This window comes from Odontesthes bonariensis, chromosome 11, assembly GCF_027942865.1.
Source record: "Odontesthes bonariensis isolate fOdoBon6 chromosome 11, fOdoBon6.hap1, whole genome shotgun sequence".
In the NCBI taxonomy this organism is placed as follows: Eukaryota; Metazoa; Chordata; class Actinopteri; order Atheriniformes; family Atherinopsidae; genus Odontesthes; species Odontesthes bonariensis.
The window spans coordinates 16,011,571-16,030,019 of record NC_134516.1 but is presented as its reverse complement, the minus strand read 5'-3'; the positions used below and the strand labels follow the sequence as shown (position 1 = coordinate 16,030,019).

The 18,449-nt window shown below is 39.3% G+C and overlaps 1 protein-coding gene across 7 annotated transcripts in view; it reads left to right on the top strand.

Moving 5' to 3' along the window:
• dock9b (dedicator of cytokinesis 9b) overlaps window positions 1–18,449 on the top strand; it is a 63,115-nt gene that overhangs the window by 10,886 nt on the left and 33,780 nt on the right. For 6 of the 7 annotated variants that reach the window (XM_075477706.1, XM_075477700.1, XM_075477704.1 and 3 more), the window contains exons 2-4: window positions 9,844–9,960; window positions 14,938–15,027; window positions 17,267–17,349. In XM_075477706.1, the coding sequence (XP_075333821.1) occupies window positions 9,844–9,960; window positions 14,938–15,027; window positions 17,267–17,349 (290 nt within the window). Of the gene's footprint in view, window positions 1–6,340; window positions 6,586–9,843; window positions 9,961–14,937; window positions 15,028–17,266; window positions 17,350–18,449 lie in introns of those variants that run through there. The other variant, XM_075477701.1, reaches the window with a different exon arrangement.

Genomic DNA, 18,449 nt, shown 5'->3' with positions numbered 1-18,449 from the left:
TTAATTATTTCAACAGCATCACATCACATTTTTAGAATATAGACTTCATCTGGATTTCACTATACAGTACAGGGATAAATGATGACTGCAAGACATTTTACCAACCATTTGTACCAATCTTATGATCACATAGATTCTGAAATTACTTCTGACTAACACTTGGACTGAGTATTTTCCCCATCATTTATCTGTCTTTATTAAAAATTTCTTATGTCACTAAAACCTCTGGAACCATTAAGTGCTTAGTTTTTTTAATTCACTATAGAGCCCCCTCTGATGGCATTTTAACCTAATTTCTTCATCATCATGAAAGTTAGAGTTAGAGATGGATATGTGCACAATTTCGCTTTATATGCTGACGACTTATTGCTATACACCTCCACCATTTTTATTTCTGGGTCTTCCGTCCGTTCAAGTTGTTTGATTGCATCTTCGGAAATAGAGGCAAACTGAAAAGTTTAGTTTTGTTAGTTTTAGCTTTTTTTTTTTTTTTTTAGTTTTGTTGCAAGCGCTGCACAGTAAAAGTCACATCCAGCCATTCACACACATATTCATACAAACTAACTTAACAATGATTTGGTCTGGTCTTTGCCTCATGTTTCTTTTATGAATATTTGTTCTGCAAAATGAATATCTTCTGTGTTTTCTTCCCAGTGCATTTTCCAAGGTTGATGGGCTAATTTTTTGTATAAGTTTGCATAAGTTCAAACTGGACAAAGGTCTTGTCCTACCAAATTTTTAATTTGCCAATTCTAGCTGTTATTTACAGAATCAGCCCAAAGTTGCAGAGAAGACATATATTCCCAACTTGTTAGGTTTAGAAGCTACTTCATCTTTATTTGCATCATTAACTTCCCTCACTAACACTTTGATTACATGTTTTTATGTCATTAAAAATACATAATAGCCACACTTTGTACCTGTTACCAGTGTAAACGGCATCCTCCTTTTCTGTTCCAGTAGGCTCACATCCATACTGTCCTATATTTAGGACTTTCTCAACATAGTCTCGTTTCAGCATTAAAACTCTTAATGATGTCTATGTTAACAATATAGCTAGTATGTTTGTGCAACTGCCAGCTGAATTTGGGTTCCACAGGCATACTGTTTTGGGTCCTTGCTAATCTGTTCTTATATCTGTACCATTGATGCCCTAAGGATGCATTACCCCTCTTCAAACTCCGAAAGGTACCTTGACAACAACCTAAAGGCAAATTAGATATCAGAGCAACCAGGTTATTGAAGAGGACTGTTTCATTTGTCCTAGTTTATTAGTAAACCATGGTATATTTTGTTGTATATTATTGTTTTGTCAGTATTTTTTGCCTGTTCCACACCCTGTTTAGTTTTATTGTTAATTTAATGTGTTGTATTATACTTCTTAACACATAATCTATAATGAGTGGTTGTTCTTTAAGGGCCTATTATCTTTAAAGCCTCATAAACTAAGTGGTTTAAAAACATTTGACAGAAATATGAATCTCATGCATTGTGAAACTCTTCTTGTACAGAGAAAAGAAAGAGGAATGTGATTGTATTTTATCCCCCCCAGTTGTTTTTCCAGTAGCTGCTGTCTTCCATTTGTATTCATTCACTGCTACATTAAACTCCCTCTGTAAAGTAAGCTCCATTAGCTCTCAGCATGACTTGTTGTGGAGTCTAAAACTTTATATATAAAATCAATAGTGAGTGGCTTAAGAATAATGGGTTATGTAAATCAAAATTGTTAGCTGTGGACCATTGTCACATTTGGATGAAGTGTTTTATCCATTCAGGCATGCTGGGCCTCCTACACCAATTTAAATGATACTTACTTTTAAGGTGAAGAAAGACCCTAAAACTATAGTTTCTTGATGTCAGTTTTTTTTTTTCTATAGGGTGAAATTTGCTTACATTTTCTGGAAAATCCATTTATTCCAAAGAGATTTGTGTCACTGCTCAGTAGCACCTTTATACCGCTGACTTTTGTTGAAATGAAGAGCCTGGTAGTTCAGAAAATATATAAAACTAATGTAGCGAAAGGTGTATATGCCAGTCAGCTGGGCTAGTATTAACTGGTTTAGCCTTACAAGTTATAGTGCTTTTAGTTGACTAAATAGGAATAGGAAAAGAGACAAGGGGCTTAATTAATTTTTTGGTGCGAGTGTGTTTGTGTTATGCATCATCTTAGAAACTAATCCCATGCAGGGACTTTCTGCAGTTGATGTCACTGCACAGTATCCAGCTGAATACCTGTGGGATCTCTGACATCATTAGAACTTGAGGAACTCCCCTCTCTCGTATTATATTTAATTTGTTCCACATGTTTTTCCTTGCCACGTTAATATCGTGTTGATCACTAGATATTGTATATCCCTCATCTGCTTTTGGAATTATATATGAAAAGACATTTAGCACTTGTAGTTTGTAATAAACGGCGACTTTGTGACAGATGTGTGGGTTTTAACTTGCCATCATTGCGTTTGTTTGTAAAGGAAGTGGGATCAGCCTGAAGGGGAAGCTTCACTTTTGAGGCAACACCCTCACACTTTCCCTCCCCAGGGCGCCTGCAGCAGTGTTTGCCCCCCCCACCCCCAATTACGTCAGCCGGCCCTTATGCAATTCTCCAAAGACATATGCAGCTCTGTCATTATGTGTACTAGTGTGTGTGTATTTGTTCACACCTCTCGGGAGGGGTGTAAAAGGCTAACATGGCCTAATTGGTCCAAGCTGTGCAAAAACAAGTGGACACCATCCTCCTCCTCCCCCATCCTTCCGTCTCTGATAATTTTTTTTTGTAAATCTCTTACGCAGAGCCCTGCAAACTAATTTACACTCTCTTCCATCATACACAAGTTCTGAGACAAAGTAGCACATGCTTGCAGTATCACTAGCATGGTACCAGAGATGGCTCTAGGAAGCTTGATGGTGTGAGAGCACTATGAATGAAGAAGGATGACCTCAGCGCAGCCAGCGTCTTAACAAGAGGCTGTTTATCACGCAGAGCTGGTGACGCTGTCACTGTGTGCCGTTGCTGCTATGGACAGTGGCGACGCAGCACAGTCAGCAGTCCATTAGAGAGCAAGACCGGAGAACAGTCATGTCCCACATCTTGAACTACGATCAGCTTCGCTTTAAATACTTCACTTCAGCAAATTCTTTGGAATACAACGAGTTTTCCCATTTACTTCCATCTTCCAGCATTTTCCAATACTATTAAAGTTAATAAGGTTATTCAACAGAAACAAGATGTCCCCTGTCAGCTTAAATATCTGGATCGTGTCCTTATAGCAAAACAATTTAATGTGTGATTCAAAAATGGGGAGAAACAAAGTTCTTCATGACTATGATATTAGCTTTTTGGGGGGATGAGACGAGAGTATTATCAGTGTGTGGATTTTTATTGAATAGATGATTATATTTACATGCATTGCATTTAATTTTAGGTGGGCCTTTTCAGCTACTGTCCCGTCAGGATCTCTTTCAATCTCTGGATCAGTGTTACTGCTCTTGTTTTGAGCAGTTTGTCTTTCATATCTGATCTGCTTTAAGCTGCATAACTTTTGTACTTATTGTACTTATTGTATAGGTGTACCGAACTATTTTCTATTTTGTGTTTTTAAAAGGTTGTTTAGCTCTTTGTCTTCTGATAGTTTGTTCTGTAGGTCTTGTGGCTTGAATGAAACTTGTTTACCAAGCATGTAGGTCACACTTATCATATCTTCCAGACTAATTTCCATTTCTTACATCTCAGTGCACATGTTTGCTTTGTCATTACTGCTAACCCCACCTGTGCTGCAGGGTCAGTGGGCTTTACATTGGGATGGATTAATGTGAACGAAAAATAGCTTTAATATGCTCATGGATAAAGCCTTGATTGTCCAAAAAGTAATATTACAAAGAGAAATTATTTACATTGTTTTCAATACAAGTCAACCTGCATTATGCTACTTTCATAGGGAAGAATTATAGGGGAATAATTGTGTGGGCCATGATTGTTTTTTTTATTCTTTTCCTGCAGCATTGCAAGTGGCCACATGGACAAACTTTCTGCAGGGATAAGGGGTAAAGATGCCCCTGACTCTGGCTCCACTTTAGTTCTCTCTTTAGTCCTCACCAAAGAGATAGCAGTTCAAACTAAGAAGACAGTGGGTGTTTGAACCATATTTCAGTGCTAGCCATCCACTAGTTAATACTGCTGCTTCAGTGATGGCTATTTGGCTGTGTGTTGGAGCATTTTCCATCTTGTCGCACCCCTTGGATGTGCTGGATATGTGCCAACATTTTTAAAGCCCTGATTGATTTTCCTGTGTTTTCACAAGAAGTTATTTCTCTGAATGGTGCACTTCAGCCAGTCCCTTTGAAGCAAGTACAGTTAAAACAACTTATGCAAATGATAAGGGAACCCTGCAGTGCACAAAGTAAAACTCACACACATGCACACACTCGCCCAACTTTGTGCTAGTGATGGCACTTACACAGCAGTGTAGAATAGAGAGCCTTTGAAGTTATCCTGACCCGCAGCTTGTCATCTCTTCTCGCTGACATCCCACCTCCCCCTCTCTCAGTCTGTGCACTCGAGAGAGCCCCTAACTTTTCAGCCCGTTGAGATGGTTAGATGAGTTTTTAATCATGCTTGTTGAGTCAGAAATATTCCATGGGTTGCAAGCATCTTTGTGGTATGGGAAACTTGCGTAACACAGCTTAAGGGAGAAACAAAAAACCTTATAAAATAAAGGATTTGCATAAATTCATCCCCAATAATTCCTCACTGAAAACTTTAAATGTCATCATTCTGAAACACACGCTGCAATAGAAAACAGCTGAGCCGAGGCGCCTCTGCTGCTTAAAGATTAAAAGCAAAGGATTGTCCTTAGAGAGGGATGGTTGTATGGAGAAACAACAGCCTTCTACAGTTCTTGAAGCTCAGAGAGTATGTGTGTGTGTGTTGCATCTGAAAGCCGGATAAGGAGGGAGTGTGTTCTCATAGACCCTGCTGTGGGTGTCTGCTGTTGCGGATATAGCATAGGAACTGTTCAAAGCAGAGAAAAATAGTAGTAGAGAGTAGTTATCAACACAGATTGAGTGTTTATATACTGTTTCTGTTAAGTTATTTTTAGGAATACCAACAGTCTGAGTTTTTGGAGCCAACAGACGGAGACATATAAGCACATTTCTTTTCAATCAAATTATAGTACAAATAAAGGCTATAAGAGCTGTTCAGTTAGTTTTTCTAGATAACACCAAATGAATGCTGGGCTATTTTTTCTCTAAAATCCAGCATTCGTTATTTACCTTTTTCATCCTTTTCTATGGCAAAAAGCCCAGGGTACAGCTTGTTGGCTAATTACACAGTGCACTATTCCAAATAGCTAAAAATACCCTTAAAAGCATGTTGTCTCATTAGCAGCTATATACACTGCCTATAGCAGACCTCCATTAGCTTTAATCAGAGCATACATTTGTTGTAATAACATTTTGAGTAGCCTATGCAGTGTGACACTGATTTCCATCCAGAGTCGCTTGAGTCTTTTTGATTGGAGAGCAGACTTTCTTGTTTAATCACTATGTCGTGTAGAAGGTGTGCGGTGTTGTCCATTATGTTGGACATTGTGTGCGGCATACTTTACACAGTCAGGTCCAGGGGCTTCAGAGCAAAGTAGTTAACCTGTCCCCCATTGTCCACCGCACAACTGCAGTCATCTGACTGTTTTTGGAGAGGACCGGACTTGGAGTTGTACTGGAAGTCTGAGGAGTACAGAGTGAAGACAAACAGTCTGCTGTGTTGTTCCTGTGCTGCTGACCACCTTCTCAGACACACAACAGTTACACACAAGAAATATTTGGTCATATTTATGACGTTGCAGGTCAACAGGACTTGCTGAATGCAGGATGGGAGGAATTCACTCTCACCATGAATTTAACTTATGTCTGCTTTCATTATAGTGCGCTTCGCTTTGTGCACTTAGAATATTTCACCCATCTGTGGATGCCAACCAAAGTCATAGCCTCTGTGAGACTTAAGGGGCCCCTTTAGTGTATTTTTTAGGATGCAGTTCTTCAGCCGTAATTTCAGTCGTCTCCTCTTGTTTTTATTCAGCTGCTTTCTATTTTCAACATAAATACAATAGGCAAGTGGGGCAGGCACACTGCAACCTCTGGGCCTGTTCCAAGTTTTTAATAAAGGAGTGGCCGATATCCCCTCCTCTCCTACTCACACTAATCACACACTGTTCATACAAATACACACATACACATGTTCACACACACTCTTACAGCTGCACAGCTGTTAGGGTGGGAGGAGCCCTACACTTCTGATGAGAGACAGAGCTGGGGAGAGAAAGGGAGAGGGAGGCTGGGCTGTCATGATCGAGCTAAGGGGGAATCTCACTGGACGTCAGCAAACCTCTCACAGCGATCGCAGACTGAAGGCAACTTTTTGACAATGCAGGCGCACACCTAGTGATAGGCTCCACTCTGGCAGGACGGACCACCATGCAGGGCAGGGGAGGCAAACCCTCCAAAAGGGAGATGGTGATAGAGTCTCCACAGCAGTACAAGAGTCTGGCTGAGATTGAGGTGGAGGGAGGGTCACAGGTGGCAGTGGTGAGTTTGTGTTGAACCATCCTTTTGGTAAAAGTTCATGATCATCATCCTCTTCTTTTTTTCCCACCCTTGTTCTTATCTTATCTTGTCATCTTCTAAATTACACTTATAATATTCGATTCTTTAAACAAGTTCTTTTAATCTCTTAGATGCTCTTTCAAGAGCAGCTTTGAAGATTTTTTTTAAAGAGGTTGGACGGAAATGGGAAATAGCAGCTTGAGGGTATGCATCTCCTGGGAGCTGAATCTTGGTCTTTTTTAGGAAATGGGGCACTTGTGGTTCCTTTTGTTCATTAACTGTTCCTGTGCTTCAGAGTATAAGAGGTTGACAAGCTGGACACAAAATTGGTGCGAAGATACTGTAGACACAAACCATACAGTGCAACCAGGTCTTCATCAGCCTTCACAATAATCTTAGTGATCCCAAATTTGTTATGTATTCATGTGTGTTACAAGTCACATGGTTCACAGCTGCTTTGTGTTATCTTCTGTCTGATGGGCAAGCATCCAGTTGTAAACCGCAGCTCATGATTTTCTTCATATCAGATGATCTTTTACTTCCAGACAGCTTAGAAATCTTGAGGGATAATTATAGTAAATCATCATAAGGATTGGATGAATAAAGATGTAAATATATGGTCAGACATATATTTAATTGGTCTCAGTTTGCAATGTTTTCATTGGATCCATTCCAAAGGACTAATTCAAATAATCTGGACCTTTTGTATGCAAAGTGACTACAGAAAATGAGGTAATATTGTATGTGGCTGATAATTTGGACTTTTTGGAAATCCTGTAATGTTTCTTTAGTCACTGAGCTGCTCCCACTAGTTATCTTGTTATCTGGGATGGGCACCTCACTCCACTCATGGTATTTGAAGGCCGGCATACAAATCCTTCCCCATAACCTTTGTGTTGGTGGATTTCCCAGAAACCTTCATTTGGTGTGTAGAGGTAGAGGTAGAGGTACATGGACAAATATGAATGTACATCCATGAATCCGGTTTAAAGGGATAGTTTTTTTTTTTGAGGTGGGGTTGTGTGAGGTACTCATGAGTAGTTAGTACATTTCCTGCAGTAATCAGCGGTCAGAGTGCTCTCTTTTTGGAGAAGAAATTGTGATAAGGGGAGCCAAGCTTACAGCTGAGTCAACTGGAAGTTGTGTCATACTTGTTGGATATCTTCATCTAGGACAATACTCTTGCGAAGATTCACAAAGAGATTTTTATAATCACTCATTTTCATAGTTTTGGATCGTCCTGCCTTGTTGGTCTTTTGGTCCTTCCAACTCTATGTTCCACACTCTCATCACTTTTGGATAAGTCGAACTTTACAGGAACGGTGTGTAACAATTACTGACATCTTGTGGTCATATTAAAGATAGCAGCCAAATTCCATCCACCCACGATCTAGCAACAAATTGCACTTATGTCAGTCAGCTAAAACATCAGAAAAGCCACAAAACAAAAAGAACTTCAGCTTCACTCTGAGGACCTTTGTTTTCTGTCAATGATTTCCATCTGTGGAAAGCCACACCAATACTTTTTTCTTGTTTTCTGCCTTTGGCTAACCCAACATTGTTTTGACTCTTTATGATTTTACTTTATTTAACAAGGCTGATTCATGCACCGTTTTTATTTGTATAAAAAATAGTATATGTATGATCCTCCATTTCTCAAATGTGTAGCCTCAAGCTCCTCTCAAAATCGTGTCTACAACATTGTTTCTTCCACTCTCTTCTTCTTTGTTGCCCTATTACCAATGTCCTTCCTCTGCTTGCCTTTTAAATTGGTAATATGAGTGCTCTCCAGTATAGAAGGCCCTGCTCTGTAGATCAATATAAATGGTTCTTTTCAGGTCATTAACACATAACAATTAATTTAACAAACCAATTGATTATTAATTGAAGTTTGTAGAGATATTTATTGATGTCACACACTCAGGAACCTTACTTACTTTTTTGTGATCTTAATTTTCTGCTATCAGATGGATAGAATTTCTGTTTTAGTAATCACCTTAACTTGTTTTTAGCATCACACGGCGCATACCATCAGTAAAGTAAAATATCGAAGTAACAATAAGACAAACAAACAAGCCAAAACCTCGCAGAGACACTGGAGGGAGGGTTAGCTATTTCACATTAGGCATAAGTGGTCCGGTAAAGTTTAACTTCACATGCCTTCTGTATTGATGTATCAGTCAGACATAAACACAATCAGGCCAGTGATGGCAAGGAAGGTAAATTCAAACCAGCCCAGCCCAGCAGTGTCATATCTGTGAACTGCTGACAGGTATTCAGTAACGACAACACATTGAATTTGTTGTAAAAACAAAACATTAGAGTTTTATTTCTTGTTGTTTTACCTTCAGTCAGTGCCAAGCTATTTGTTTCCTGTGTCCAGTCTCTCGTTTGTTTTCTGACGCTATGTTAAATTATTTGAAACACTTCTTTGCTGTAACTGGATATGTAGCTGACAGACATGCGAATGTCATAAATTTAATGTTATAAATCATCTTAACCATTGCTTTAGATACAGAAATCTGTCTTAATTTTAAAGTTTTAATGTTTAAAATACATTAAAGCCTTTGCTTGAATTTTGGTGGGGGGATGCTGAGGGGATCCCTTGGGTCTTTTCTGTGGAATGTTATAGCTGATGTCTGTATTCCCGTGGGAGTGTAATGTCAGGAACTAAGCTCTGCTCTTTTACTTACTGTCAAACATCAGTGCTTACATCGTCTCTCCTGCTATGAGAATGTACCTTGGAATGAGGTCTTTTCTTAAGGATGTATATCTTTCTGCACTGGGTATTGTTAAAAAAAAAAAAGGCAATGGATATTCATGGGAATTCTCAGAAGAGCAATTCGCAGAGCTGCAGTGACCACTTATCTAGTTCAGATTTCAAACGTGAGCTCATGACACTGTGACTGGTACAATACTCACACGGACTCACACTCAGCCATCCATCCCCTCTGTCATCCAGCATCTCCTCTTCTTGTAACCCACATTCAATGCTATTTCTGTGACAGTTCCTGCTTCTGTAGCTGTCAACCAGGGATTCTGTGAAAGGACAATGGCAACTTGTTGTCCAGACAATGTGAATACGGCAAATTTCCCTCTGTAACTTATACAACAACCCATGCAGTGATGCTGTTAGTTGTACAGCCATTGGGTTAAAAAAAACAGATTACTGTTAAGGCAGTGCTCTTAGCTATAGCAGAAACACAGAGGCTGGGCTTATACTGTCTTCTTCTCCCTTAGGTGAAACCAAAGATCATAGAGCCTTTGGACTATGAGAATGTGGTTGTCCAGAGAAAGACCCAGATCATCAGTGATGTTCTGCGCGATATGCTACAGTTCCCCACAGACGACTTCCAGGTAAGAAGAGAGACAGCTCAGAGAGTTCTAATGAGCCCTGTAAGTACACATTTGTTTTGTACTCCCCCATCTAATAAACTAAAGAGCACTGACTTTGTACCTGTTTGTCGATTAAGGATCCGCCTGTGCTGAGCATAGTGTAAGTTTAATGCAGTGTCTGCTTTTGCTTTGTTTTTCGTCTCCACCTGCTCATGAGAAACATAGTGGGGCTTCTAGCTGCGTAATGCTCTACTACGTTTCACTAATTCAGAGAAATGCTGAACATAATTGTCTACAAGGCAGCTAGTGGGGTTTAAGTAAATATGGGACCTAAATGCAAGGAAACTTTTGCAATAAGCACGTTTATATGACACTACAAAAAGCAGAAAAAAAACCCTGCGGATTGTGTTGATCCGACCAAAGCCAGACTTTTAACATGCATGTAAAAATTCAAACATGTTAGGCCAAGCTTCTAAAAACTGGACGAGCACGCCCATATTATGGGGTTTGGGAGCAATCACTCAGTATGTACATGCTCAACTAGACTCAAATGGGCCTTGACGCTCTGTGATTGCTCTTGTGCATCTTTCTGTAAAAATAGAAAAGTATAATTGTATATTAATACAGCTGAATTCCCACTAAAGCTGCTTACATGAATGTATGTTTTTCTTTCTTTTGTTACAAGACGTTAAAATTGTGATTCAGCTGTGCATGTAACCGTCCTGTGTTTTCTTTCCAGGCTTCTTTTTTTTGTTGTTGCTCTTTTCTTTTTTTCGGAAGCTCCGAGTTGTAGGTTTGAATGCTAGAACAAGTTATTTATCATATTATTCTATTAATAACGTGAGTTAAAACTGGTTGGGTCTGCATGTTCAAATATTTCGGACAGATTTAGTGACTTCCTGTTTACAAAACTTGCTTCTTTTGATTGTAAGGCAGTGAATGGCAGTTTCCTCTGCCAACTGTCTTTGCTGTTAAAAACAAAAATTTCTGAAAGCTTTGACGATGAGCTTTGAGTTTTAAGAGTAACTAGACACATTAGAAAGTCCAAACGTACAAAAAGAACATCTGATCACATGCTACTGGACAAATTATGATATGACCTTGCGTGTAATCTGTCAGAAATTTGGCCTTTACCATTATCTATACTGGTAAAGGCCAGGTAAACTTCCAGCTTGCAGTCATCCCAACAGCTCCACGCTCCGTAGATCTGCTGCTTGTGCTCATAGCAGCTTTAGGACTATTCTCAACATTACATCAGCGCTGTGCTGAGATCTCAAGGGTGTCCGCTGCGAGCTTGGAGCAGATATAGAAAACAAAGAAAAGCTCGTGCTCCAGCGTTTGTTATTCATCAGTTTCTTGAAGTCTCCCGAGAAGCAGAAATCAAACTTTTACTTTTTTATTACTGCCCATGAATCCCATGAAAAGATCAAACCAGTGATGGAAGTTTCATAAATAATATGTTAGAGAGCTACCCAGCTGTGCTGGAAGAAATGTATCCTTGATTATGATAAAGGGAAAATGGGCCCTGTAGTTTTGTTCCAACTCAACCCCAAACACACAGCCCTGCTTTTGTAAATAGAGCATCAAATGTGGATTAGTCGACGCCTGAAAGCACTGCTCTTCATTCTCTTTATGTCTTCCTGTTTATTTGACATTGGCTAAGTACTATGATTAATTCCCAGTTATTCTTAGTAATACATTTAGAGATTAAACTATCTATGTGTAATGAGTTGTTTTTTTTTAAAATTCCCACTCTTATTTTGATGTTGTTGAAGTCATGTACAGAACAGGATAAGAAAATGATAGGATTCAAGTACGAAGCAGTAACAGTGTGCGGTGGGAAATCTACAACCTACTGCTTCCAGACTTTGTGCAATCAGTCGATGATGGGTGGTTTTCATTACAAGGCTGTCTGCAGTACATAACCATTAGTAACTGCCTACGAATCTGTGTTTGTACATGCATGCATGCATGGGTGTGTATATGTGTGTCTGGTTCGACCCAGTCCGTCCATCTGTCTAACCCGCCATATGTTTTATATTACTGGGTTCAGAGACTGGAAGGATGGAGCCAGCCAGACATATGGGTGTGGCAAACACACATGCTGTACAAATACACACTCACATTCACATAGTAAGTGGCCATGTCAGAGATGTAGAACGAGGTAAAGTGTTTGTTTATAGGTAGGTTAGGTCATTGGTAGCAAATTATATAATTTTAATCCCAAGCAAGGTAAATAGGTCAAGTCAGAATTATTTTACTTTTGCATTTCCAGAGTCTTCCAATTTTTGATCACAGTCACAGTAATGCTGCACTCCTTTTGTTTCCTTTCAAAGATGAAAGTGCACCTCTGAAAAGTTTCCTCTTGTCCCTTATCAACACTTGGCACAGCTCCAAAGCATCACTGCCTGAGGGAACATGCACCACTTGCTCATTTTAAGTCATCAAAGCCCTGGTTTAATGACTGTAAAAGGAATGCTGTTAATTGGCGGCCAGCAGTTCTTGCTCACAGCTGAGTGACAGCAATCTACTTTGGTCACAGACTGACTGACTGGTGGTATGTTTTCAACAGTTTGTTGTCAGGGAACTGGCAGGAATGCAGATGTGGAATAGGCTATGAAATTCTTCCCTGTTCACCAGGCCATTATGTACTCATACCACAAAACATGCAGAATTGAAAATGACACAGTCTGCATAATCTTTTAGTTTCATTGAAAGTAGAAGAAAGTAGCTAATCACATGCCAAGTCAATCGTACACAGCCAGATGGTTGCTCTTTAAACTTGGCACTATGCGTCGAGTATTGAGTCCAGTTGCTGGTTGATTTGAAATGCAGGGCAAGGTTCATTCTAGCACATAAATTGATTAAATCATAGGGTCTTACAAGTGGCTGTGAGCCAGTGACAGCCTTTTTTTTTGTTGTAAAATGACCATTTCCAACCTACAGTAAATCATATTCTGAACTGAGAGATTATAATTACTTAAAGTATACTGAAAAGTATGCAAAGTTGACACATTACAGCGTAACATAGTAGTAACTTCTCATTGGCAGGGCCATTGCTGGAGCTTTCACTTATTATACATCCTAACTTGTTTCAAACTGCACTCCCCCTACAGGCATCTATCCATCTTGAAGCCTCAAGTTTAGCCTCTTAACTATCCCCATCTTGGTTTTTGACATAGCACGTTGTGACTTACCGAGAACCCACGGACACAGTGCACGCTCATACAGTGCACTGTGTCCGTAACACCCAACATGGATGGCCATTGCTCAGGTGGTAGATGTCTTACCCACCAACTGCAAGGTTTGTGGTTCAGTCATGACTCTGAGCCCCAGGGCCTAAATATTTGGTCGTGTCCTAAACTTGAAACTCTATCATTGAGCGCTCCTGTCTTAGATTACTTCCCAACTTCATGGAAGTGGCCCAGAAAATACCTCAACAAGCCGAACATTGCATTTGAGTTCATACGATAACCAAGCATATTTTAAGTTTTTATCAGAGCAATTTGAGCCCGTTAGTTTTATCTGATCCTGCTCACAAAAATAGTCAAATAAGTCGCTGGGTTAGGGTTAGGTCCTCAAACCTAGCTACTTTTCTTCACCAAACTGTACTTTCATGTTGAGGACCAGACAATGTTATTTAAGTAGCTATATTTCCCCAGATGATATTTGTTGCCTTTTGTTTAGCAGGTCTGTTCAGTTTTTCTTGTCACCAAATCTCTGAATTCTCAATCTCTTTTCCCCACTGCTCGCTGGTACCAGAGATTCAGCATTTTTGTAAGGAACCTTTATTGATCTGTTTGAAGATTTAAAAAAAAGAAGAAGAAGAAAACCATCACCGTTTGGCGCTCTGACACAGCCTTGATAGCTAATGTAAGCGAACTGGTCAAGTCAGGTCAGAAACTCATAAACCATGTACGCTCACCAGTGTAAGAAAAGAGATTTTTATGACAAAACGAGGTCATTGTGCCACAGCTTCCTATTCAATTTTGTGGGTCAAGTGGAAAAGCTGAGCACAGAGTGTTAGCAATAGCAGCTGCAGAATCCAACAGCTCTGCAGACATGCCAGCCCAGTAGCCTTGACGCCCTCAGGCACCTTTTGCTTCCTGGCTATGGAGTCTCACTCTCCTTACTCTGAATGCATCTGTCTAATAAGACTGGAAGGGGAATGAAGTAGAACTGGAGTAAGATTAGGCTGCAGCAAATATATTGTCTAAAATGACTTACTGCCTGAAAAACAACTTTCCTTATTTCTGATTCTGTTCAGGTAGCCAGGGTGCAGCCACCTCTGTTTTTTATCATAGAGATGCACCTTGGGAAAAGGGTGAAAATTGCTTTGATAAAGATAACCCACAGATCAACCTTTTTTTGGGTTTTCCAGACCTCACCATATAATTAACTTTTACATGGTTGTTAGATTAGTGACCCAAATGTTTAGCACTGAAGAAGGAGTGCAAAGTCTTCACAGGAAACCAATGAGGACTCGAGAAGTGAGCTTTAAATAATGAGTTTCAGAGGTTCTAGTTGATATATTTGTTTTTACTTTGCGGTGTTAGTATGTCCACTTGCTTTCAGTCTTTATGTTAAGTTAAGCCAAACTTTTCCCTGTTTCTTTACTTTTCTATTCTGTATTTGAAAAACACAAGAGTGTCATCAGTCCTCTTAATGTTTTTCACTAAATGGCAATCCATTCTTAAAAATGTCTGCTTTGATCTCTAATAAGAACTGACCATTTGGACAAATGAATGTACACACACCTTTGCTGATGTGTCCTTGAGCAGAGCACTGATCCCCACCAGCTCCGGGGAGGCTGGTATGTTGCTTACCCTGTTCTCTGACCTTACTTTGAAGGAGAGCACAAAAAGAAGTTTCCTATCCATAGGGATCTATAAAGTGTTATGTAATCGTGAGGACTAGTTACAGCAACATTTACACAAATTTGCCCGGTTGCATAAAAGCATCAGTGTTGTCATGCCTGCTTTCTGTCTCTCCCCTCAGATCTCCACTCTGCGGCGCCAAGGCCGGACTTTGTTCTCCACTGTGCCAGAAACTGCTGAGAAAGAGGCTCACTCTCTGTTTGTCCAAGAGGTAAAACCAAAACATACCTGGGTGTAAACCTGCTTTGTTCATTCTTTATCCCTTCATCTTGGTCAAAAGCTCAATCTCCTTGGCAGTGACTGAAGCCCAGTGCTTTGCCTCTGTCCAAATAGAGTAACTAGCTTTTATACCCTTGAGACCCACATAGGACCTCATATGATCAGAGAAGAATCCAGCAAAGGACTCTTTCTGATTTTTTTTTTTTTTTTGTGTGTGTGTTGTGTGGGCAAAGTTCATTCGATTTCATAGGGAGATTGTGCCAAAAACAAATTCCCCTGATTTAAAGACAAGTGGAAACTGATGTCATGCTCATCAGAAATGTTGCTGCTCATCTTAAAATGAACTTACATTTGTGTTCTCCACCCTCACATGCTTCCTGACAGTGAGGGTGCAGTGGATTGGCCACAGATGGGAGTCCACGGTTCAATGGGGGTTCATATCATGTTGTTTCAGAGGAGCTGTGTGCTTTCGTGGTTTGTAGGGGTGAGGCCCGATAGAGCATGATAGGTGATAGTCCCCCATGACTGTAGCCAGGAATTACATCATAGCCACATCTGGAGCAGCTCTGCTTTCTTGTACAGATGGGATGTTCTGTTTCGAAAAATATTTATTTCACTTCTTTGTGACCTTTTGACTTACTCCACATGTGTTTTTCATGAATTCTTCTAATTCATGAACACACACTGAAATAAGTGATATTAATGGTGTTTGTTTTGTAGCTGTAGTGAGATATTTATGCTGTTCCCTCCCTGCTTTAGGAAATATTTCCAATTTTTACGCGAGGAAATCTCTTAAAACATCTTGATTCACATAGGCAGTTTGTTTGGTGACGTTAAACGCTGACTTCATAGTATAAATGAGAGAAAGAATCTAAAGGCATTGCAAAGTGTATTGCATAATTATAAAGGAATGGTATAACTGGGGGAAATGTGTTTGCTGAGGTTAGAGGAAGGCCCATATATATGTGGACAGTGACACAATTTTTTGTTATTCCAGCGATTATCAAAAAAAAAATGTAGCTAAAATTGTATATCTATATCTATATATAAATATATAATATGGTCTTTAAGTTTAGACTCAGTGTTAGAATCTGGACCTAGTATGACAAATACTCAGACTCTGTTGAAACAAATTAAATTAACTAACCTGATTGATAATTTAAATACAACTCACTCAACCTATGTTTCCGGTCCAAATTCGCTCCATTTGATTATCTTAGCAAAAATGACATCTCGATATACTTCAAGAACTCATTTAACTGCTTCTGTCATCAGTAGAAATTAGTTATTCAGGGTCACTGGAAGCCATTCATAGCATTTATGTTTTTCATTTTTTTTCCATAGCCTTTTCGTAGCCTTTTTGTAGCCTATGGATGATTTGTTTCACATTGAGTTGAGAGCTCCTTTGACTGCATAATATCTTTTACCTCCTCGACCGATAATGAAACAATGAAGGAGCAGACCAGTGCCTTCCATGAAACTGTCCAATTATATTTAAGCACCTGGAGAAGATGATTTCCCTTAAATTCCCCTTTTCTTTCAACAATAACTCCTCAAATCAAAGCAGAGAGTCTGTACTTCAAACCGACGATCATAACATAAATGTAACTTGAATGTATTTTTTCTGTTTAGCTAAAATGCCAAAAGCAGCACATGTATATCAATTTCTATTTACATGTAGGGAAAAATAGACCCAGCTGCAATTTTAGAGTTTTGCGTTTTGAGGGAATGATCTTACAGAATTTTTGCTAAAGTACCCATGAATAAGGGAAGGTTTCTAAAGCCATGTACCACAATTTGGAGTCCATCCTTCCACAATGACAAAGATAATTCACAAGTGGAATACATTCAGTAGTTACCAATCTTCCCCGGAGTGGATGTCCCAGCGAGTTTACTTCTTCTTCACATGACTGTAAATGGTCAATGGGTTGCATTTAATACCTTTGAACCGATGGCAGGGTGTACTTCTTTCTGTATCAGACCTAATGTTCTTTTTTTTGTGGGGAAACTAGTCACTTTTCTTATACCTTTCAGGAGATATACATTCATCTTCAAAATGCATTCCCATTTTTAAACAAACACAGTACATTTAAGATATGTTGTACTGATCTTAAAACTACTTAAAAAGAATGGATATGCCCTCACTGTTTGAGCCATTTATATATGAACATAACTTCATCTGCTCTTGTTGATGTAGCCCCTCACCCCTTCTTCTTCTTCTGTCTCTGCAGTGCATAAAAACATACAAGTCTGACTGGCATGTGGTCAACTACAAGTATGAGGAGTATTCAGGAGACTTCCGTCAGCTCCCAAAGTGAGTGCGTGTGATTTACGTGCACTAACAGGTGTTGCCAGGCTTCTGCTGACAGGCCCATCGGACTGTGGTCTGTTAACAGTTTCCAAACTTACATATATGCCGAAAAAGTTACTGATGCTTACCCTTTTCTTAATTTTACACTTTGTATGTTAGTTTAGATTAACTGCTACTCAACATTTTAAACAAAGAATATAGAAATAATTAGGGAACAAGTCTTGGTAACAAACTGATTGTTTGTGTGATGAAACATTTCACTGTGCCGCATTATGTTAACATGTTATTTTATTAAAGTGTGAAAAGTATGAAGTGAAATCACCAGAATGCTCTATTTAAAATTATTAAATAAAACCAAACTATTCTGCTTTCACCTTTAGCTTTCAAAACCTCAAAATGACTCCTGAATAACATAGGACTTTGTTTTAAAATCAGTATTCTTGGTAAATCAGATCTACACTGATCGTAGAGGAAGTGTTGACATATCCTCTCTGTAGTTTTGTACTTTCTCTAAAGTTATTTATCCCTAAGATCCACGTGATGACCGGCTAATAGTCTGTTCAGCACACTATGCTGCCAAATCCCTGTACGGCATATTGTAAATCTTATTGTGTTTTGTGACACACTGCCCTTTGTTTACAGCCCAGATCAAAACACGAAAATTTGCCTTGACGGTTTTAAACTCCTCCACAGCAACAATGGAAAACTTCCTGTGTTTTCTACAATGATAAGCAGGACTTTTCCTGGAGTACAGTTGACTGTTATTTTTAAAACAAAAGGAAAATCCCACAATACGTTATGTGTCCTTGGAAGAGCCACTCTCCTTGAGGAAAGGAATGAGCTTTGCAGATGTTGTGTCTCACGTTTAAAACTTTGTTGAGTAAAAGCTAGTCCGGCCTTGGCCTTCACGCTGTTTATACGAGCAGCTCCCGGGGGAAAGCTGGGTCTTGTATATGTCAGAGGTCAAATAGTCTGTGAGTGTTCATTTGCAAGTTTTTCAGCTGCACACCTAAATGTGGAGGCATTACAGAAATAAAATAGAAAACTACATTGTGCATTTTCTAGAATACAGTCATTATTACAGCATTAGATGTTTTCTTACA